The sequence below is a fragment of the Sciurus vulgaris genome (genome assembly GCF_902686455.1).
Source record: "Sciurus vulgaris genome assembly, chromosome: 5".
Classification (NCBI taxonomy): domain Eukaryota; kingdom Metazoa; phylum Chordata; class Mammalia; order Rodentia; family Sciuridae; genus Sciurus; species Sciurus vulgaris.
In genome coordinates this window covers 12,068,205-12,091,497 of record NC_136465.1, presented here as the reverse complement: position 1 = coordinate 12,091,497, position 23,293 = coordinate 12,068,205, and the positions used below count along the sequence as shown (strand labels likewise).

The 23,293-nt window shown below is 44.9% G+C and overlaps 1 protein-coding gene across 2 annotated transcripts in view; it reads left to right on the top strand.

The window, feature by feature from the left end:
* Nucleotides 1-23,293, top strand: part of DOCK5 (dedicator of cytokinesis 5) — a 191,523-nt gene that overhangs the window by 106,119 nt on the left and 62,111 nt on the right. For both annotated transcript variants that reach the window (XM_079139029.1, XM_079139030.1), the window contains exons 12-20: nt 2,537-2,679; nt 6,466-6,591; nt 10,456-10,580; nt 12,009-12,107; nt 14,133-14,205; nt 15,428-15,531; nt 16,476-16,659; nt 21,730-21,827; nt 22,048-22,137. In XM_079139029.1, the coding sequence (XP_078995155.1) occupies nt 2,537-2,679; nt 6,466-6,591; nt 10,456-10,580; nt 12,009-12,107; nt 14,133-14,205; nt 15,428-15,531; nt 16,476-16,659; nt 21,730-21,827; nt 22,048-22,137 (1,042 nt within the window). The remainder of the gene's footprint in view (nt 1-2,536; nt 2,680-6,465; nt 6,592-10,455; nt 10,581-12,008; nt 12,108-14,132; nt 14,206-15,427; nt 15,532-16,475; nt 16,660-21,729; nt 21,828-22,047; nt 22,138-23,293) is intronic.

Below are 23,293 nucleotides of genomic sequence, written 5' to 3'. Positions count from 1 at the left end.
CTAGTTTTTCCACAGTAAATATGTATTAAATATGATTTTACTTAAAGTATGAAGATTCTAATCTTTCCATTTCAAGTCCCACACTTTGGGGCTGTTCTAAGTGTTTTGATGCAAATTGCTTACGCTGAGCAATACTTTCCTCTTTCATCCGAGGCTGCTGTTAATTATTTTCAAAATATCCACTTACCTGGTGTCCTGCGGGTACTGCCTGACCTTCCGTGGGTACGCTGAGGTGCATAGCTTCCGGACTTAGTGCTGATATTAGGCAGAACTTCCGCATCCACCAGTGCTCTTCTTAAAATGCAGGCAGAGTCACGCGTTGCCGAAGGGCAGGGGCGCGTCCTGCGATCCTCGTTGGCGGTCCTCGTTGTCAGGCAGTCTCATCATTGAGCCAGCATCCTAGGTGACCCCAGCGTCACCAGCTGATATATTCCCAGGGGCCGCTGTCAAATATGCAGTCTGTCATGAACCAGAACATTACAATGTGGTGCATGACACTCAAATATAAATATACTTACGCAGTTTGTATAAATGCATTTAAACGAGTGTATTAAATAAATATATCAAGTTTAATACAGTGCTATGTATTACTGCATTAATTTTTTGAATATAGTTTAATATATAAGCAAATAAAATGGATTGAATGAATATAAATGTATGAAATGTTACAGGAACATTATGCATCTGAATACATCTTTTCTGTCCATGAATGCTGCCCCTGTGGTACATACATATATAATCTTACACAAACGTTGTATGATATTTACTATTATCATAAATAGGAAGCTATAGGTTAGGAGCAGCGATCGTGGGTATGAACATGCCTGAATGTTTGTGTTCCTGCTTTGGTCATGTGCCTCCCTGCTGGGTGTCTGAGTCCCACTCAGTCATGTAGCAGCCCTGAGCCCTAAGCTTACCTCCCTTGGGAATAATGCCTGCTCTGAGTCCCCCAAAGAACCAGCGCTAATTTGATTATGGCTCGGCTGTCAGGCCAACAGTCTGTCGCGTTGCTGTCGTTGCTGTCGCAGCCTGTGGCATTTAACACCTAAGATTTATGACAAGCACTTTCGTAACCTGCCCTGGTGTTTGATACCCGGAAGGTTCTAGTCCCCCAAGAGAGAGTCATTTGAAGAAAACAGCTCCGATTGTTGCAGTCCCAGTTTCCAGTGACATTACGTTTGCTTTATGACCAGATCAGGGATCTCTGCAAGGAGAGCTGGCCTGGTAGACAGAGGAGACCAGAGACCATTGAATAGGCTAATAAGCAGTCACTGAGCGCCTCCCCGAGACTGGGGCTGTTTGGTCCTTTGACCTCCCTCTAGGAGCCTCAGCCCCATGAGTTCTTGCAAGTGGGGCTGGTTTGTAGGGTCCCTTCCATTGCAGTCCTCCTGTGGGACTCAGAGGACACCCGCCAGATGCCCACACGCATCCCACTCCTGTACATGGGTTGGGTAGGTGGGCCTCAGGAGGCACAGGAACCAAGCCCATCTCCACCCAGGAGGGAGCTGAGCACACTGTCAGGTAGACCCAGAATGGAAGCCAGGTCTCCTGCCCCTCCGTGACCCTTCAATTCCATCCCAGTCGCCCCCTCGGAAACACCTCTGAGCATCACCTCTGGCCTTCGTTGTCGTTGTTAGGTGTGACTGTCAGTTTTGGTTTTCTGGGGGTTTGTTTGTTTTTCTTCTTTGTTTCAAGTCATTTCCAAGATGAATTTAATGTTTAAGATAGACACCCGCAGGAAAAATAAGGGAAAGATGGTGTCAAGGACAGAAATACGAGTTTATCTTATTATTTATTTTATTTTATTTTAGCATGAGGAATAGAACCCAGGCCTCGAGCATGTTTGGCAAGTGCTGTACCACGGAGCTACATCCCCAGCCCGATCTTAATTGTCTTAACTGGCTTTATTTTCTGTTCTAGGGTTGGGCAACACTTCGTTCCAAAAAACAGCTGAGCAGAGGAGTTGATTTTATAAGCAGAAACAAAAAACAAATAGAGGATTGGTCATTTCTAAGTTACCTTCCTTATAAGGCAGGGATGGCAAGACAGACAGTAGAAAAATAATTGACTGGTTACCATGGTTGATTTAGTTCCTTTAAAGTACCTTAGAACCTTTATGGTAAAAAGATGAAGACAGAGAGTGCTTCGCTATCATGCTGAGTGAAACTGGCCTGTTTGGGAAATTTAGCTGTGATCTATCTCCCTGTCTGTCTGTCTTGTCTCTCCCCCTCCTGATTTCTGGAAGGGCTGACGGGAAGGGCAGAGGTGCAGCTGAGTTTCAACTTGGTGAACTTTCAGCTTGGAACCTTACTATGAGTGACACCATTTTGATTTTGAGCCTGATCTGGAGTCCAGTACCGCAGCTTATTCCAAAAGAGTGGCTTCCCGTAATTCGTATTTAAAATAGAGCCCTCCGGTTAGGTTCAGTGTTTTATATATCCGAGTTATTTCCATGAGACCCACCAGGATGTGAAGTTGTACTACAGCGACTGTCTGTTCTTCCCTTCCTCCTCACCTCTCCTTCTCACTCTCCCAGAATTGCAATGGAGACCTATATTCGGCAGAGGCAGCTCATAATGTCACCCTTGATGACATCACATGTGACTGGGGAGAATGAGCCACTCACTTCGGTCCTGAATAAAGTGATAGCAGCAAAGGAAGTGAATCACAAAGGACAAGGTACACCAGCATGTACGGGGCCGCGTGGGGACTTTGGCCAGGGTGGGAGAGGCATTCAGAGCTGGGCCTTGGACTCCTGCCCTTTCACTATCTCTGATACCAAGCAGCCTCTGCTGGGGACCACCCACCTCGGGCATTCAGTGCTGAAGGCACAGTGTGAATGAGATCACAGCTGAATTTGGAAATCCCGTGAAACACATTTTTATCCCATGAGTCTTTCCTTCTCTATATTGTGACTCTGAGTGCCCAAAGAAACAGAGAATCAGAAATTATTATGTTCCACCCCTGAATGAGTTTATTCCACTCCACATTCCAAAATTAGGAGAAAGGAGAAATACACATGAATAGGTATTAATGTAATATAATGATTTATAATATAATATAATTTTATACATAACCATAAGATAGTAGAAAATAACTCACGAAGCTTCCTTAGTTACTTTTAGTACCTCCATGTCTTAGTCTGTTGACAGAATTGTATTAACGTTGAGAAGTTCCACTTACAGAAACTCATTTGAAATTTCAGATACTAAGGAAAAATATTTAAATTTTTAGAGTTCAGATTCCAAGATGGTGACCTTCTTTGGATAGTAGTAAAGATCAAGTCACTTTTTTTTTTTTCATCACCCTATAACTGTTGTCTGAATTAGAAGCAATCAGAAAATACATTATTTTCAGTATGTTTGGTTTCTCAGTTTTCCTGAGTGGGAAAGAGAGGTGAAATATAAAAAAAGAATCTGAAAACAGGTAGATGAATTTGGTATTTTGGAGCTCTTAACCTAAGAATATGATTTTTGTCAGAGTGGTTAATTCTTACACTAAATAGATTGTGGTGTATATATGATTTCCTTTTTCTTTAAAAACAAAACTAATCCGGGCGAGGTAGCGCATGCCTAAAATCCCAGTGGCTCAAGAGGCTGAGGCAGGAGGCTCATGCGTTCAAAGCCAGGTTCAGCAACTTAGCGAGGCCCTAAGCACCTCAGTGAGATCCTATCTCTAAATAAACTACAAAACAGGGCTGGGGATATGGCTCAATGGTTAAGGGCCTCTGGGTTCAATCCCCAGTACCCCCCCAAAAAAAGAGTACCATTTCCTTTCTTGCTGATGATAACAGAGCAAGCACTTTTCGAGCATTTTCATGTTCTGCACAACTGTGTTTGCAGCTGTATAATATTCCACTGCTTAAATGTGTCAGAAAACAGTTACAGCATATTTAGAGATCTTCATTGACTTTATTTTCTCTTCTGGAATTGTGCAACACTTCATTCCATTAAGTAGAATAAGTGTTCCAATGGACTGAACAGGAGAGGTTGACATTATAGGAAGCACAAAAACAAAAAACGAAGAGCAATTGGGTCATTTTGAAGTTACTTCCTTGTAAAGTGGAGATAGGAAAATAACTGATTTGCTAACCTCAGGTCACTTCAGGTTACTCTGTGTAAGGATTAAAACACAGATAACTTCATTATCATGCCGATCGAAACTGACCTGTTGGGGAAATTCGATGTTATCTCCACTCCTGATTTCCCAGATGGTCAGATAATGTATGAGTTTCATTTTGAGGATGTGGACTTTAACACGGGTGATGCCATTTTGGTTTTTAGCACCGTGTGCTGGGACCCTGTGCAGGAGCTCAGTCATAAAGGGTGGCCTCCTGTCATTTTGATCTAACAAATTTAAGGAAATGGAACCCCCTAGATACACACCTAAGTGCTTTCTAATTTACCGTGGTGAATTTATATTCTTCTGCTGTGGCAGTCTTTGTACTGCAACTTTTTACATGTTGAAGACTGCCTCCCATGGAAAATTCCCAAAAGAAGGATTTCTGGGTCCAATGGTGGGAACAAACTTAACTGGAGACATAGTGTGGCCAGAGGCCTGCCGTGGGTTCTACCAGGGGTCCTGCTTTCCTGGCCGGAGGGGGCCACTTACCTGCACTGTCAACCCGTAGTTAAAGATCTGAACCTGTTTGAAAGGTTAAAAGTAGACTCCTCGAGTCCCGTGGCTTGTCCATTTATTTGCTTTTGAGAGGGGGTCTTTCTGAGTTGCCCACCTCTGCCCCCCATGTGGCTGGAATCATAGCCTGGTCCTTGCACTCAGCTCCTTTGCACTTCAGTTGGTGCTGGAGGGCAAATCTCTAGCTTCCTACATATTTATAAGTTTCCTGAAGTTTCCCCTCTCAGATTTTATTAGATCCTTATATAAGGAAGATAATAAGCTTTGTCTTATTTAAGACACATTTTTGCAACTTTTAGTTTGCTAAATATTTATAAACTTCGTAGGCTTCTCTCTGAATCGTCTGTTCATTTCCTGTTTACTTTCAAGGACTTTTTTTTAATGCATGGGGGAACCCAAAGACGCTTAACCACTGAGCCACATCCCCAGCCCTTTTTATTTTTTATTTTAAGACAGGGTCTCACTAAGTCGCTGAGGCTGGCTTTGAACTTGGAATCCTCCTGGCTTGGCCTCCCAAGTTGCTAGGATTTACAGGTGTGCAACACCATGCCTGGCACTTGTGAGGATCTTTACTTTCTTACAATGACTATAAATTCAGAATAGCTTACAAATATCTCACCATTCTGTAGTATGGCTTTTTAAAAGTTTTATGCTTATCAAAGCTTTTAGTTTGTATATGGAAAATTCTTTTGCTTTTGTGATGTGTCTCTCTGCTTTAAAAGTTCACTCTCAGAGATATCATTAACTGCACATTTGCTCTTTTTCTTTAAAATTCTTATCTCTTTTCCTGTTTACTTCTTTGTCATCTAAGAAATTTATTTTGTAGTGAATATAATAGGCAAGAAGTTAAATTGATTCTGCTATAAGCAGCAAGAAAGTTATCTTAGCATATTTATGGAATTATTAGGTTTTTTTTCCCTTGATTTGGAGCGACCTTTTGCCGTGCATTAAATTGCTTGGCCTATACCCAAAGGACTTAAAATCAGCATACTACAGAGATACAACCACATCAATGTTCATAGCTGCTCAATTCACCATAGCCAGATTGTGGAACCAACCTAGATGCCCTTCAATTGATGAATGGATAAAGAAACTATGGTATATATACAATGGAATATTACTCAGCCATAAAGAATAATAAAATTATGGCATTTGCAGGCAAATGGATGAAATTGGAGAATATCATGCTAAGTGAGATAAGCCAATCTCAAAAAACCAAAGGACAAATGATCTTGCTGATAAGCAGATGATGACACAATGGGGGGGGTGGGAGTGGGCAAGAATGGAGGAAGAAGGGACTGTATAGAGGGAAAAGAGGAGTAGGAGGGGTAGGGGGGAAGAAAAAAATAACAGAATGAATCAAACATCATTACCCTAAGTAAATATATGATTACACAAATGGTATGCCTCTACTTCATGTACAGAGAAACAAGATGCATCCTATTTGTTTACAATAAAAATAAATTTTAAAAAATTGCCATTTACTATAGAATTTAGTCTGTTTCCAGCAAGCTGTATCTTTTGTACCCCTGGCTTTGGGCAGTATTATAGCTTTACAACATATTTTGGTATCTGCTTGGACGGTCTTTATTCCTTTTTTCTCACTCAAGTAAGGATCTGTTCCTATCTCCATCAAATTCTCAAAGAAATTCTATTGTGATTTTGCTGGGAGTGTCATTCAAATTGTAAATTAACTGAGGGAGAATTTACATCTTTACAACAAGTTCTTTGGTTATTATTACACAACTTGAGTTTTTCTCAACGTTTCTCTTTGTGTGTGTTGCATAGATCATGCAGAAAAGTGAAAGTTTATCTTTTCTTTCCTTAAAGGACTTTGGGTGTCCTTGAAACTATTACCAGGTGACCTTACACAAGTTCAGAAGAATTTTTCACACTTGGTCGACAGATCAACAGCAATAGCCAGAAAAATGGGCTTTCCTGAAATAATCCTTCCCGGTAAGCACTTTGCGTGACCCATCTGGGTTCTCTTCCATGCGAGAATTTGCTCTAACAGGACAGTGGAGGCAATTTGAGTCCACAAGACCCGGTTACTTGCGCACAGTGGCACCCAGACAGTGGCAGATGCAGATCCTCAGCACCCTGGAAAGCCACACCGTAAGCAAGACCAAGAAGACACTTTTAGTGGAACTCAAAATTCTCTCTGCCCTCTCTCCCTCTCTGTTCTGCACAGACCCCTGGCAGATACTTCGCTGGCTGGACTTCAGATGCGGGGAGCTGACATAGCCCAGGGTCCCCCCTGCAGGAGGCTAATTGGCTTCATTAGCATGCTCCTTTTCCCACTGGGGCACCTCCAGCACTGGCTCCTTGCTCTGCTCCTTCCCAGGAGAACCCTCTGCTCCGTGCCCTTAAGCTCCTCCCATGTTCTGGCTCTGCCCTTTTCTGTGGTGACAAGAGCTTCAATATTCTGTGGTTCCTCGCCTCCGCCTGGTGACCTGCACACGTGCGCTCTTGAATTCTCTGCCTTCTCCCAGGTCCTCTCTTCATAGTAGTAAGAGGAAATCGTTCCCTTGTGGAACCTTGGAAATATTAATAGCAACTAACTGACGTTAATACAAATTCCAGAAAACTAATCATGCCGTGCTATAAAAATTCTAGAAAACCAATTTTTTATCCATAGTATAAAAATTCAGGTTCCCTTAAAGTGATAAAGAGATCTTATTTCTCCTTTGGGAAATTAAGGGGCAGAGATAATTTGCCGCTACACGCTGCCTGCATATGATGGGTATTTAAAGAGTATTTGTGGGATCAGTGAATACGAGTTATAAAAGGGAGACAATGTGTGCATGTGTGAATATGTAATAATAAATCCCACCACGTCATACAACTGTAATGCACCAGTAAAAAGATAGTGAGGGAAAAAAGGTAGATTATCTAGTCTTCTTTTCTCATAAAGAAGGTAGTTCTTTGTCAGTCATCAGTTCCAGAGCTGTTTCACACTACTACATCTTTCCATGAGCATTCTGGAGAAACCTTTTGACTCCCTGTTGATTAAATCATAACTGTTAGGAACCGATAGTCCCTAATAAAGGTAGCGTCACTGACAGGCCAGACAGGAACTGGAAGAGTAGATCATTTTATCTTTGGACACAGCAAGTTTATCTTTGAAACCTACTGAAAAACCATGTTAAGATTCTTTTTATCAGTGGGATTAGCTCACAGAATGCCAGGGCCGCTGTCGTGGGCTGAAAATTCATCCAGGATCCTGGTTCCCAGTGCCAATCTGCGGACAGGCCAGGTGGGATCACCAGGGAAGCTCCACAATATGGATGCTCAGATTTCTCCTGAGGTGTCCCTGGGGGGTGAGCCAGGTCTGTGAAATATGGATCTGGGCAGCGCCCCACCCCAGTCTGGGCTCAGTCACCACTTCCTCTCCCCCACCCTTGCCTCTGCAGCCCCGGCGCTCTTCCTTTCTGTCCTTCCCGTCGCCGGCAGCTTCTTGGAAGTGGTTACCTCCATTCTGTCTCCAGCTTCGCCCTTGCCTATCCCTCTAGCCTCTCCTGAGTGGCCGTCACTAGAGTTCTCAGGATAACAGTGCGGCCGAGTCTAGTCAGTGTCCCTTAGCCTGATGATCAGCTCTGACTTCTCAGCAGCATCTGACACTGTCAATCATTCCCTCCTGGAAACTCCACCTTCCCCGCTCCTCAGTGACCCCCACTCTTCTCTTTCTGTCCAGTCTCCTGGGGCCTCTACTAGGACCCTTCTGCCACCTCACCGTCTTCTACCTCACCCCACAATCCTCAATATCTGGTCCTTCGGCTCTGCCATTTGCTAGGGTTTCTGTAACAACATACTACATACTGGGAGGCGTAAGCAACAGGAATCTTTTCTCTCACAGTTCTGCAAGCTGGAGGTCCAAGATCAAGGTGTTTGCATGGTTGGTTTCTTCTGAGGCCTCTCTCCATGCTGGGTCTTCACAAGGTCTTCTCTCTGTGTGTCTGTGACCTATTCTCCTCTTATAAGGATACCAGCCAGGTTGGGAAATGACCTCATTTCACCTTAATTACCTTTTGAACACCATCTCTCCAAATATAGTTATAATGTGAAGTTAGGGATTCAGCATGACTTTGGAGGACGGAGCACAGTTCAACCAACAGGAGGTCATTTTCTTTATCCCCTGTTCTCACTCGTTGGCTTCCATCTCATTGGTGCTTTTGAGCACCAACTCAAAAACTCTGTGGGCATGCACCGGCTACTCCTGGCATCAGCTCAGGTGGATCTTTACCCACCCCACCGTATCACGCTCCTCATTTGTCAGTTCCTCCTCGCCTTGCACTCTGGTAGTCCAGAGCTGATGTTCCTCTGCTGTTCTTCTGTGGTGACCGGTGCCTCATCCATCCAGCTACACAGAGGAAAAGCTGAACACTCCCTGTGACTTCCCTCTTTCCTTCGCAACTGACAGAATTAGTGAGTAAGACCTGCCATTTTTTTCATGAAAGACATCTAATCCATCCCTTTGTTCATCTCCTTCACCTCCACCAAGCTGGCACTGGGGTCTCTGCCCTGGACCGCTGTGTAGCTTCCCTGAATCTGCTCTTTCCTGCGGCCTCTCCTCCTCTCTGTCCTGTAGCATGGATGGCCGTTTACCCGAGCTCACCTGGCTTCATCTCCTTACTGACAACACCACAGAGACTTCCATTTATATGTAGCATAAAGATAGAGATTCTTAATCCTACCTGCTGGCCTCGGGCGTTTGGCTTTTTGTCGGTCTCCGAAGCCTCCTCTCACACCGATTCCTCCCACTGTGGGGACTTCGGTCAGACCATCTCCTGCCTCGGGCCTTTCACAAACTACTCTCAGCCCAGGGTACCAGCCTGAAGGAGAGATCCCGCAGCCTCCAGACGAGGTCGCTGCCCACATTTTTAACATGACTGCATTATTTAACAGTCAGAGACCCGAGAAGCATCGTTAGGTAATTTCACATTGTGTGAACATCGTAGAGTGCACCCGTCGCATCTGAGTGACCGGGACACCACTGGACACTGTCATCTCATGGGGCCACTGCTGCGGATGTGCTTCCTTGTTAGCTGAAATGACATTCAGCTCCCATCAGACTTTGACACATATTACCAGTGGAACTGCTGTGTCCGTTAAGGCTTTGGCACAGATTGTCAGTTTATTGACAGAGGATGCGGATGAAGATTTCAAGTGGGAACGTCTGAACGTCCCCTTTCTGTCACTCTCAGCTACCAAGGCAGTCTCATCTTTCTCCCCAGGGGTTAAAACGGATAAAAATGACACATCCTCAAAATACGCAGCCCTGTTTTCTTGTAGTGCTCTCAGGCTCGAGTTTGTTACCTGGGGAGACAGTCTGATGTCATGCAGACTTTGGAGTCATACTTTTAAGTCCTGTGTCTTCTCCTCCAGGAATTTGATTTGCCTTTCATTTATTCCAGGTTTCTTTTGTGTACTTCAATAACATTTCAAACTTTTCCCACACTGTGGGAGCCACACGTGTATTAATTAATTTTAAATTGATCAGCACTTATGTTGAAACATCACACTCTCTAAGTAATGATATTAAAAAGCAATCTGCCACTCTGCCCAAACAAAACTCACAGACATGTGCTCATTGTTAGACAACAGTCATTACTAAGTGGGGAGAAGAATTACAACTAGAAAGAGTTGATCTTTACAAATCCTGCTCTTCAGAGACATCTCGGCACCAAAAGCGACCCACTTGTGGCGTTTGTTAGGATCCCAGCGGGTCCTGTTTTCTTTCTCTTTTCCACCTCCTTCTGTCCCCAACCTTTGAAACGTCCCCCCTTAGCCACTCTCACAGGGTGGGTTTCCCCCTTGTAGGCGATGTTCGGAATGACATCTATGTCACCCTGATCCACGGGGAGTTTGACAAAGGGAAAAAGAAGACCCCCAAGAATGTGGAGGTGACCATGTCTGTGTTTGACGAGGAGGGCAACCTGTTGGAGGTAGGTGTCATACAGTCCTGCCCCTCCATACCCTGCCATGCGGTGGCCGTGAACTTTCCCCCTAATTGTAGTTATTCTCCACATCAGGCTGGGTTTCATTTTTCCTAAGGGAAAAAAATAAAACCTGTTAAATTTGTGATTCTCATTGACCATTTAGACTTTTAATTTGATGTTCATCCTGTGCTAAGAATAGCTCCAGCCACTAGGGATTTTAGGTGAAGCCTTGGGTGAATGGGTTCCTTGTCATTTTCAAGCCATTGAGTCACTCTCAAGCTTACCAGTTGCTCTGCTCAGTTGTGCAGAGAGCCCCAGGGCATCGGAGGGCACTTTGCCTGCCCCTGAGCCTGCAGAGCCAGGGAGGCTGCCCACCAGTAGCTGGAAGCTGGAGGAGCCCTGGCGTAGAGGGCGGCCACCACCACTCTCTGGTCTTAACATCAGGGACCTGCAGCTCCAAATGGAACACACAGAAGCTGAGGCAGAGCTAGGAATGGATCCAGGTGTCCTGACTTCCGGCTCAGGGTTGCTCCAACTTCGAGGGCTTTCTTCGAGAGAGAAAACGTCTCGATTCTGACTTCACAGGGAAGGAGGAGCCCAGGGTGGTCTCTGGAGGCTCCTTCGACCCCTCAGCCACGGTTACTGCTTGACAACTCACAGGTCAAGCCCTTGGTTCACACAGCTCGCTGAGTGTCCTTTTGGGTGGGTGCTCGGGGGTACAGAGAAGTACAGCCTGCCGCCTCCCCGTGGACGCTGTCATCTCTGAAGGAAACAGATGTCCCAGCGGTCCACCAAGCCAAGTCATACTCTGTGTCAGAGGGACAGGCAGACTGTGTTGGGCTGTGGGGTGGGAGGGCTTTTTCCTGTTATTGATAGAGCCCTTGTGACCCGTGAGTTCATCCCAAGTACACGTCTTCCCCTGGTTGGTCATCTCATAGGGAAGTGCCCACCAAGGCCAGGTGCACCTGAACGAGGTGGTTCGTTACTAGGAAGAGACCCAGCCCTGAGTCTGAACCAGGACACCAAGGCCCTAAAGCAGAACGCAGACCCCAGGGAGAAATCATTCTCCTCAAACAGCGGAACATCCGTGGGTGAGGCCTAAGACCTAGTCACTGTCACCAGGCCTCCTCTCCAAGAGAGAAGAGAGGGAGGAGAGTGCCTCGGGATGGAAGAGAGAACAGAAATCACAGGACAGAGGAATATTCACATGGCTTTGGGTCCCTTGGCCGCTGCCAGGTTTATATACTGAGACCCTTCCCTGGAGTGGTGGAAATTCCGTCTTCCTCTACTTCCCAGCCCCAAACGGAATCAGCTTACAGATGCCAGCGTAGGGCTTGTGCTGGGCATGCTGGGGCCAGGGGTTCATGCATGTGTGTGGAAAGCTCTTTTCTAGACAATACTACCCTTTCCTAATTTTTCCTTCCCATTCCAAAGAAAGCAATTCATCCTGGTGCTGGATATGAAGGCATCTCAGAATACAAATCAGTAGTCTACTATCAAGTCAAGCAGCCCTGTTGGTACGAGACCGTCAAGGTGAGCATTTGCCATTGATGAGCCTTGTGATCTGCTGACCCACACTTGGGTTCCTGTCTGCTTATTTACCTCCACATCATTTCTACCTTTCCTAAAGTTTGAGATAAGTTGCCTGTGGTGTGCAATAAGAAATGAATTAATAGTCATAATTCTGATTCAGAACAGTTATCTTTAATAAATTCAGCCCTCTTAACTAAGAGTCTCATTCATAAATACAGAGAAATTTGAATAGAGAAACTTGTGGTTGTTGTGATGCAATCGGCTTGCCAAGACGGTCCAAAACTGAACGGAAATTTTCACACTCCGCAAGCAGTTTCCTAACATGTTTTTCTTCTTGGCTCCTACCCAAGCTTTCTGGGCCTCTTTTCAATTTAAATATGGGTTTTACAAATTCGAATATGGTTTTCAAATCAGGCATCTCCTTTGGGCCCCACAGAGGCTTGGGCAACTAAGCAAACAGGCTTTGTAAAGCCCTCTTCCTGATTAGGTAACTGAGACCCAAATTAAGTGGCACCCAAGATCCTAGAGCTCCTTAGTGTGCAGCTGGAACTAGAGCCGCCTCTTCTGAACCTGAGGCTGTGTGGGTGCTCTCGGATGGTCGGGGCTGGATGGGCTCTTCAAAGAAAACTAAAAAGGATACACAACCCAGAAAGCTTGCACTCATATCTGGAAGTGAGCAACTAGTTTCAACAGTCTTACGTAGTTCATGTTTTGAATGATACTGCTGTACAAGTTTTATGTTGTGCTGGGTTTTTTTCCCACTGGGAGTTGGACCCTGGGGCTCTTAACGCTAGTCCACATCCCCAGCTTCTTTTTGTGTTTTATTTAGAGACAGGGTCTCACTGAGTTGCTTAGGGCCTCACTTAGTTGCTGAGGCTGACTTTGAACTCATGATCATCGATTACAGGTATGTGCCACCATGCCCGCTGTGTTGTGCTTCTTTTTTTTTTTTTTTTTTTTTTTTTTTTGTGGTGCTGGGGATTGAACCCAGGGCCTTGCGCATGCGACCCAAGCACTCTACCAACTGAGCTATATTCCCAGCCTGTGTTGTGCTTTTTAAAGGTACTTATCTCAGGCATTCTAAGTTCTTTAGAGACGATTTTTAGATGCTTGTGTAATGCTCCATTATATAATCATTCCAGAATTTACTGAACTATACATATTCCTTGCCCTTTCCACGTGACTTTTCCTGTCCCCTCTGTGTGTATAAACAGCAGAAAGCTTCCTGTCTCAGGTGCTTTATCTTTTCCTTCTGTTATAACCTGTAATTATTACCATCTCAGTGGGAAGGTCCCATGCAGACCTCAAAGTACCACGTGGAAGTATTTGCTGTTTCGTATTTGAGTAAATACTAGAAATCCATAATACCTTCATACTCTGAATCTATGATAAACAGCAAGATGAACTTCTCCTGAGATTCTTGTGGTTTGAAAATAGCTCAATCTCCTGTGAGTAAAACCCAGTAGCAAGTCTCACTCTAGGAATGCATGCTGTGGTAAGACACTAAAATCAAGTCTTGTTCTCCTTATATCTCAAAATAGCTGGGAGTGGAGGATTTAGAATACGCGCACATGAAGAGAGGGTGGAATTTGAAGGTGGTGCCTGCGGTAGTTACCCTGATGTGATTGTCACAAGGCATACAGGAATCAAAACATCGTGTCATACCCCAGAAATGTGTTCATTATGTTAAATAAAAATAAATTCATGCTGGGCATGGAGGCTCATGCTTGTAATTCCATTAGCTTGGGAGGCTGAGGCAGGAGAATTGCAAGTTCAAAATCAGCCTTAGCAACAGCGAGGTGCTAAGCAACTCAGTGAGACCCTGTCTCTAAATAAAATACAAAATAGAACTGGGGACGTGGCTCAGTGGTCAAGTGCCCCTGAGTTCAATCCCTGGTACCAAAAATTTAAAAAAAAATTTTTTAAATAAATAAATTCATTAAAATGGAGCCTCATTCTGTAAAATGAGCCTCAATGGCAAAGTGCTGCGTATCTATAAACCACTAACTCCTTTCCGTTTTGCAGGTGTTCATTGCCATAGAGGAGGTCACACGCTGCCATATAAGATTTACCTTTCGACACAGGTCATCTCAGGAATGTAAGTATTAGGAGAGTTGGGACATATTTCCATTAAAAAGAGAAATGGACTCTTCGTCACAGGGCTCTTGTGGATCAGAACAGGACACTTAGAAATAAGTTCCTGGTTAACTCCAGAGTTCATTGGTGCAAAGGAAGTCAGACCAAAGAATTATCTGGGCTTCCAACTCTTTGTTATCACTCCATGTCAGAATCTCTCTCCTGTGTGTGCCCTGGAAAACGCTACGAGATGCCATGTGGCACAAAAGCGTTCCACTGTGAAACAGTGTTGGCGGTGCTGTGTGTCATGTGTCCCTGTGGGACCCTGCCAGTGGGGGAGTGCTCCCAGCTCGGCATCATGGAGGCCTGGGTCTGTACCGGGCACCATGTGAAGCCCTGCTGTTGCGTCGGCAGTCTGAGAAGATGCAGCCTGCTTTTATGCACATTTATACCGAAAGGCACTAGGGTGCAGCGAGGCCTGGTCCAGGCTGGACCAGGTAGAGCTGCCCTGGGGCTCAGCCAGCCACTCTAGATGGACAGGGCCCAGGTCCTGAGTGTGTGAACTCTTTTATACCAGGTTGTAGAGGAGCCTTAAGAGAATGGCCTCTGGTGGGGGTTTGGGTGGGTTGTTTGTGTTGGTTTGTGCTCATAATAGCTTTATCCATGACACCCCAGCAATGGAATGGCCCAAGGCCATCCATAAGGAGAGTCAGTAGAGCAGAGGTATAATCGTGCAGTGTATCACTACTCAGCCACCCCAGTCCCTGCAGACCCCAAAGCCATGCCTCTGACGAGAACAGGCCACAAGGTACCCCAGCCACAAGGGTCTCAGCAGGTTAGCAGTGAGCCCAGAGGCCGGCCAGCGCCCTACCTCCTCACGAGGCTAGACCTAGCCACAGGACAGACCTGGGCTGTACATTGGAGAGGAATGGACAGGTTCCACGGCTGCTCAGGCTGTGACCTTGATGTGTTCATGTGGGGTGGAGTTGGTGGCCACTCCTGCGCTCTGATTTGGGTAATTCAGTGGATGCTGATCTCGTTCGTTAGGGAATGAAGGGAGAGCCCCATTTGGGGGTGCCAGGTTACTTCAGCTTGGGGTCTGTGATACACACAGAGCTCTGTCCTTGCTGACCGGTGTTAGTCACAATGTGGCTGAACAGCACAGCCCGGAGCAAACGTGAAGCAAACTGCCCCACCCCTGGTGTCTTGCCCCTCTGCTCAGACACGTGTTTCTCTCTTTTCAGCCAGAGATAAATCAGAGCGTGCTTTTGGGGTGTCCTTTGTGAAACTGATGAACCCGGACGGCACCACCCTGCAGGACGGGAGGCACGATCTGGTGGTGTACAAGGTGCTGACAAAGCTGCTCCAGAGAGCTGGAAAATACTGAAGCTGGCCTTTTAGACCCCTTCAGATTTATGTAGATAAACATCTGCAACCTCTCCAGAGTCATGTGTGTTGGCCCCTTAAAGTCTAGAAACCCAGACAGGCCCTGGTCATCCCACTGTGGCTTTCCAAACCTTTCTGGAGACAGTGAGTTGCACCATTATTGATCTTGGAAGAGTCTTACCCTCAGGCAAAGATCATAGCATGTCCCAAGGAGCAAAGGAGCCGGTTACCCCTCCTCTGCATCAACCTGCATGGCCAGCGAGTGCTCTGTGGCCCTGGTTAGGGTGTGAGTGTGGGGAGCTGTGGTTTCCGCATCACCGAGGCCGTTCCCTGCCGTCCGAGTCTCGCTTCCTTCCTGACAGCTTCGCTCCCGTTCTTCCCTTCTCATGTTGGTGAGCTCTCACGTCTACTGATCGTAGGGTCTATAGCAGATGCTGGAAGGTCTCACCGATCCAGCAACATCTGGGGGGTTTTGCGCCATTGACAGCTCTTTTGAGTTGCATCTGATGAATATTTCCCACAACATTCTGCTCCTTTGTAAATAGTTTGGAAGGCAAACAAGCTCTCCATTGGCCCAGTGAAGTAAAACGTGACCATTTATAGGTTCAGGAAAATGAAATGCAACCTTATTCTGCAATATATTTATTTACTTCTGGCAGAGATTAGAGATCTTCTGGTTGCTGGTTCACAACTTACTCTGTTTTCATTCTGTGATGAAATTATTTCTGGGTTCAAACTCTGTGGAAAAACACCACGGTGTCAGAGTGGAGGGGATCCCGCGTATAGCTGGGTCAAGCCCTGCGTCTCGTGCTGGAAGTACACTGCGCTCCTGGTAGAAACTGTTTTCTCCTTGCCTGTAAGAGACGTGGCCCATTGTTTGGTGTTCCTAACATGCGTCCTTTTCAGGGTGACAACAAGAAAATGGAAGATGCTAAATTCTACCTGACCCTGCCTGGGACCAAGGTGGAGATGGAAGAGAAGGAGCTCCAAGCATCCAAAAACCTGGCCACCTTTACCCCCAGCAAGGAGAGCACAAAGGACAGTTTTCAGATTGCCACTCTGATTTGCTCCACAAAACTCACCCAGAACGGTAGGTGTGGTGACCACGTGGACACCACCAAGCTTACTGGTGGTCAGAGCCAGGGTGCTGCGCCACGTGGGGCCAGGTCTTCCGAGGTGGGATGCTGGACAACTAGACTCCACGCTCTGCTCTTCCAGGGCTTCTGGGTCACGCCAGTCAGATGGCAGAGCTCTTTCTGAGGTTTCATTGTCCATCTTTAAAAATAGAATGGAAAGCATTTCCGTATTTTTTTTAGTGTCGTAGAACCTCTAACTATGCTCGCACATGGAGGCTGGGAAATTCACAAGTCTTGTGTTTCTTTCCCTCCAGGCGGCAAAGACTGTCATTATGTGGTCAGGGTGTGTGCCCAGGAGGTGTAGATGAGGAGGACGCTGGCCAGAGCACCATCAGGCTGCTGCCCTGGCCGCAAAGGCAGAGAGCAGTGTTTCCTCCTAGGGTTCCTCTCTTCCTCATGTATTCGCCCCTTTCCTGTTTTAGCCTGAATAGGCTTCCTTTGGTCTCTCCTTCCAATCTCTGGCATCAGTTGTGGCCAGTAGCAGCTTCTTACTCATTTTACCTAGGTCACGTGCACAGAGTCCTACTGAATATAGTGAGCAAGGATTTGCTGTCCAGGAGCCTTGTTTTAGAAATCCTGTATCCCCTGCGCTATGTGGAGGATCCGTCTCTTTGTTTATGGCTGATCTGAGCAAAGGACTGGGCAGGAACTCTGCCTTAGGGAAGTGCAAAGATAGACCCCACAGTTTAGATAATCAGTACAAAGACCCAATCTTGGCTGATCTTTAGGAGAGGTCGATATTTGATGAATCATGGCTGGCTGGAGAATAGGGATGGTATTTCAGCTTGGCCAAGTGACTAGACTCCAGAGTGAAGGTCAAGTCTCCGGCGCTGTGGTGCATGCCTGTAATCCCAGCGGCTCGGGAGGTTGAGGCAGGAGGATCGTGAGTTCAAAGCCAACCTCAGCAAAAGTGAGGCACTAAGCAATTCAGAGAGACCCTGTCTCTAAATTAACTACAAAATAGGGCTGGGGATGTGGCTCAGTGATTAAGGACTCCTCAGTTCAATCCCCAGTACCCCCACCCAAAATAATTTAAGCCAGAAAGCATTCTGAGCTTCATAGAAGACATGACAAAATTGGACCAGCCACATAACCCTAGTTATGGAAAAAATTAAAATAGTAGTCGGCTGGTAGGGGTTCAAAGGATACAGTCTTTACAGAAGATGAACACGATTCCTTGCAAATGAACCTCAGTAACGATGAGAGACGTGCACAGTGATTTATGTCTGAAGATGGGTCCCCATATCCATAATAGGGAAGTGCTGGAAACAACCCAAGTGTCCAGTGGTTGGGATCAGTTTAAATTTCACAGTGTAATCGAATGGTGAAATTTATGTAGCTGCTAAATGCCAGGTTTCGAAACAGAGTTGAGGGTGTGGTAGACTTTTTAACACTATGTATGTGATCCCAGTTTTTTTTACATATATGGGGACAGTTTGCAGCCAGATCTCCCAGGTTCACATCCCTGCTCTGCCCCTTACATACTGGCTGTTAAATCTTGGGCAAGTGACTTAACTTCTCTGAGACTTGATTCCTCATCTTTTAAAATGAGAGTGAAGACAACACGTATTGAATATCCCATATCCAAAGTACTTGGGGCCAGAAGTATTTCGAATTTCAGATTGTTTTTGGATTTTGGAATATTTGCATGGACATAATTGGGAATCTTGGAGATGGGACTCCAGTCTAAACAGAAATGTATTTGCTTCATCATCATTCCTTGGCCAGCTGTCATTATTGCCATTGTCGTTACGTGGACACAGAAGACGAACTGACTCCAAAAACTTGGAGAATTCTTAATTTTTAACTTCTTGGTATTTTCCAAATTTTCAACTATGGAATGTCGGGATATTCTTTTTTAAGCATCTTCATAAACTGTGTAAAACCTGAATACACTTGACTATCAAGGAAAGTTCAAGGGGGCCCAAGGGCCAGTGTTTGTTGAGCATCTAGTAGATTGTCCTTTCCGGACTAGACTTCAGAAAGCAAACAAAACCCCAGAGAAAACCAGGAAGAAGTTTGTAAAATCAACTTGTAAAAAAATGCAAAAGGAATTTCTGTTAGAGATGACCATATTGTTACACTGCTTGTTGATGACCATATTGTTCAGTGTTGCTGTCGCAGAAACAGTGTGCAGTCCCATGTACACAAAGAGATTGACAGTCTTTCCACGGTCAACACGTCTCAAAACATCATGTTAGCGTTCAATCCCCAGCACCACCAAAAAAAAAAAAAAAAAAAAAAAAATTATGCTGAACTTCATAAATAGATATAATTTTTATCCATTTAAAGAAGTTTTAATTTAAATAGAAATCAGTTAAATAAAAATGTCTAATTTAAATAACAGTCGGTTAAGTTGTGATTCAGTCCCTTAGTTGCACAGTCACACCTCAAGTGCAGCTGGTGACTTTCAGAGAGGACGACACAGATAAACATTTCCAGTATTGCAGAATGCTCCATTGGACGACACAGTTCTATTTACTTTTTCATCTCCAAAAATAGCACCTTGGGTGGTTTCCATGTCCTGCGTGGTTGAGGGGAAGAGTTTCTGTCGGAGGATGTCGGTACTGGAGATCAATTAATTACTAATCAACTTACCTAATTAAATAAATACAAGAGCCCATACTCTTCTCAAATGGGAGGGGGTGTGACAGATGGGGCCATACCAGATCTGGCCTCCAACAAGATGGAGAAGCCCACCTTCACCTTCCCACAGGTGAAGGGGCCAAGACTCCTTCTGTGAGGGACAGGAAGGGGTGGAGTTAGGGAAGCTATTTGCTTAGAGAATCAGCACATCCTCAGGGGTGAGTGACTCGGTATGGGGCCACCTACTCCAGACTATCTGAAAGTCTCCCATGACTGCCAGCTCCAGGTCAGACCTCTGTATCCCAGGGCTCAGCGGAGCCTGATTCTGCTGAACATGGATGGCTCCCCGCACATCGCCCTACACGAAGAGACACCTGTTACCCACTGGGTTCAAAAAGGGAAGCTTCCTCCTAGAGAGCAGTAAGGGACAAGGGACAGGGTGAGAAGATGGCACCCATCGTGGGCATCCGAGAAGCCAGGACAGGGGACAGATAATCGTGGATTGCTCGTGGATTTGCTTTCTTCTGATTTGGTGGAAATGATAAAGAACCAGTGTCATTTATTCCGAGGAATCAAGGGCTGAAGAACATGAACAGGCCGTCCACGGCGAGGGCGCTGGGTGAGCAGCGTGGACGGCTGTTCTCACGAAGGAGACCAAGAGCGGAGAGAGGCTTTTCTCCTTGCTGAGGATGACTCTTCAGTGCAAGAGGTTAAAGGCCGCTGGAGCTGATCAGAGAGATCTTGTCCACTCTTTTACTGATCGACTGGTTTGATTGGCACAGACTGATGTGGATGGGCTCACTTGATGCGTGGTCCAGATGGAGGCGAGGGTAGACGTGTCTCAGGAAGGGGAGGGGAGCTCTGGCCCCACAGTGTGAGGTCCTGCAGGTGACCCACGCAGCCTGGCCTCCACACCCTGGGATGTGAGAGTGTTGGAGTCGCTATAATCATCCCCACTTTATTGATCAGAAAATCAAAAATTTTTGAAAATTAAAAGAAAAATTTGTTCTTTTTAGATCTATGTGACAGTAGGGTGTGTTTTGACATTGTGCATACATGAACTATAACTTCCCATTCTATGATTGTACATAACGTGGAGTTACACTGGTCGGGTATTCATACATGAACATAGGAAAATTATGTCCGATTCATTCTACTTTCTTCCCCATTCCCATCCCCCTCCCTTCCCCTCATTTCACCGTCTAATCCAGTGAACTTCTGTTCTTTCCACTACCACCACCATATCGTGTGTTAGCATCTGCATGTCAGGGAAAACATTTGGACTTTGGTTTTTTTGGGACTTTCTTATTTCACTTAGCATCATAGTCTCCAGTTTAATCCATTTACTGGCAAATGCCATAATTTCATTTTTCTTTATGGCTGCGTAATATTCCATTGTGTATATATACCATATTTTCTTTAAACATTCATCTGTCGAAGGGTGCCTAGGTTGGTTCCATAGATTGGCTGTTGTGAATTGAGCTGCTATAAATAGTGATGTGGCTACATCACTATTGTTTGCTGATAGAAATCAAATTTTGAAGTGGAAAATATTTTTACCTGAGTTTATAGGTGATGGTCTTGAACTTTTAAAACAGATATTTATAGTTCCAAAGTCTATTGGTTCTCTTTGTACTTTTTTCTTTTTTAAATTATGTGGTCCCTAAATCGCTCCCAAAACTAATTACTACCCTGAATTTGGGGATTGTCATACCCTTGCTTTTCTTTATGATTTTCACGTTTATATCATGGAAATTGATCTGGTTTTGTTTTGCACATTTTGTAAGTTCATATAAATATAATCACTCTTAGAACTCTGCTTATCTGTTTATCTCTTTAAAGAATTCTGGGGAAGGAAGGATTGCAGAGTAGCAAGAAGGTGGATTTGGGAATCATATAAACCTGATATTAAGATGCCATTTCTCCCACCCCTTAGCAGTGTGTGACCTAAGGCAAGGAATTTCACATTGTAAAGCCTCAGTTTCCTCATCTAAAAGATGAGAAAGGTGAAATCTCTATAGTGCAGTTGTGATACTGAAGTGAATTAAATGCATGTGTTTAAATTCCTCCCTCCCTCTGAATCTACCCCAATATGTGTAGAGATAAGGGGAAGTTAGACAAGACAGCAAATTAAAGGTGGAACGTGCTTTCTAAGTTCACTTTTTATGGCCATGATGTCATTATTTGAGAAGTGTGAGTTCCAGTCAGATGTCCTCTTGTGTTCTTACATATTAGCCGTTGACTCTTTCCCTTTGAAGAAGGAAAGGATCACAAGATTTCCTCCAACTTTGAAGACAGAACTGAATGAAGCTATGGAGCATTTCTTGAATTAGCCACAATTAAGAGCAGCTATCTTTTCTAGAGAATTCTGTAATTGTGTCCTGAAGTGGCCTGAATTACTCCTTCTAATTCTGACGGTTTGTGATTGCTCTTCCCAGTTGACCTGTTAGGCTTGTTGAATTGGCGTTCCAACTCTCAGAACATTAAGCACAACCTGAAGAAGTTAATGGAGGTGGATGGAGGAGAGATTGTTAAGGTATGCTTCCGTCGTCTTAGCTAGAAATATACCTGCTCTGTCATTCGTTCAGCTTTTTAAATCAAGCCAGTCACTGTAGATGTAGGACTTGTTTTCTGCATTGCTAAGCAAGTGTGCCAGTTTAAATAAAATGTGATTTTTTTAACCCTATTCCACCCCAAATTTCTACAGCGTGGAGCTGAATGAAAGCACCCAGATAACCTGTTTATCTTGTTTTCAGTTTTTGCAAGATACACTGGATGCACTTTTTAACATAATGATGGAAATGTCAGACAATGAAACGTACGACTTCCTCGTGTTCGATGCACTGGTAAGAAACTAAATGTATTCACTAGTACTTATTCCTGCATCCGGGTAGTATTTCACTTAGAAGTAATTGCCACGAACACCCTCCTGCATAAACATTTGTATACATCTCTCTGTTTATTTCTTTAGGCTGAATTTCCAGAAGTAAAATTAGAAACAAGTACCCTACATTCTTCTTTGTTTTCTGTTAAGTCTCACTTTTTGACCTGCCTTCACTTTCTTATTAGGAAAAACAAAGGGTTCAATTAAGTTAGAAATAGGGAAACGTTTTGATTCACTTTGCCATTGTCTAGTCTAAAATTAACAACACTGCTTGATTGGCTGTGCATCTCCTATGTTCACGCAAGGGAGGCTGGATTCACAGGTCAGAGGCAAGTCTCAGCGTCATTAGACAGCAGGCAGCCCAGCAGACAACTGTATTTGTCATTACAGAGTACTTAAATGTTCAGCCCAATCTAAGAACTGAAATCAGAACGGGGACAGGTGCTAACCAAAATCTGGGAAGGTCAGAGGTGTCCATGGAGGGGAAGAAGTAAACATTTCCACACCAAGCATCATTTCCTCATTGCTGGAGGAAAAGCTCACAGCAAGATTTTACCTGATGCTGCAGCTGAGCAGGAAGGTCAGCTGAAGCTGGGGGTCATTTGACAGCTTGGGAAAATTGGTCAGTTTAACCAATGGCCAGGGCATCGAAGCTAAGGATGTAAGATAGAGAGGAAATGCAGTATTGCCAAGGTGGAACCTGGTCAGGTCAAGTTTATGGGAAAGAGAAACTCTGGGCAGAGCTGCCATGGAACAAGCTCCAGAGACAAATCCTGTGGGTGGAAGTGCCCAGTGCCTTTGCCTTTGAACACTTTTATCCTATGTAGATGCAATGTGGTTGTCGATTATGCCCCCACTAGCCATCAGACATAAGATATAGTGGGGAAGGGGGTTCAGGTGATCAGGGATACTCACACTGTACTCAGAAAAATATTGGCATATTTCATCAGCTGCATCCTTGACTTTAAGTTTATAATTTCCATGGAAAACCCCTTTCTGTGTCCTCCTTCCTTCTTTCCTGACTTGTGTTACCTGTGCAAAGACTGCCCTCCCTTTGAGACAGCAGCTCCCTGGGAACAGGGATGCCAGCTGGTACCAGTTTATACATTGCACTTAGC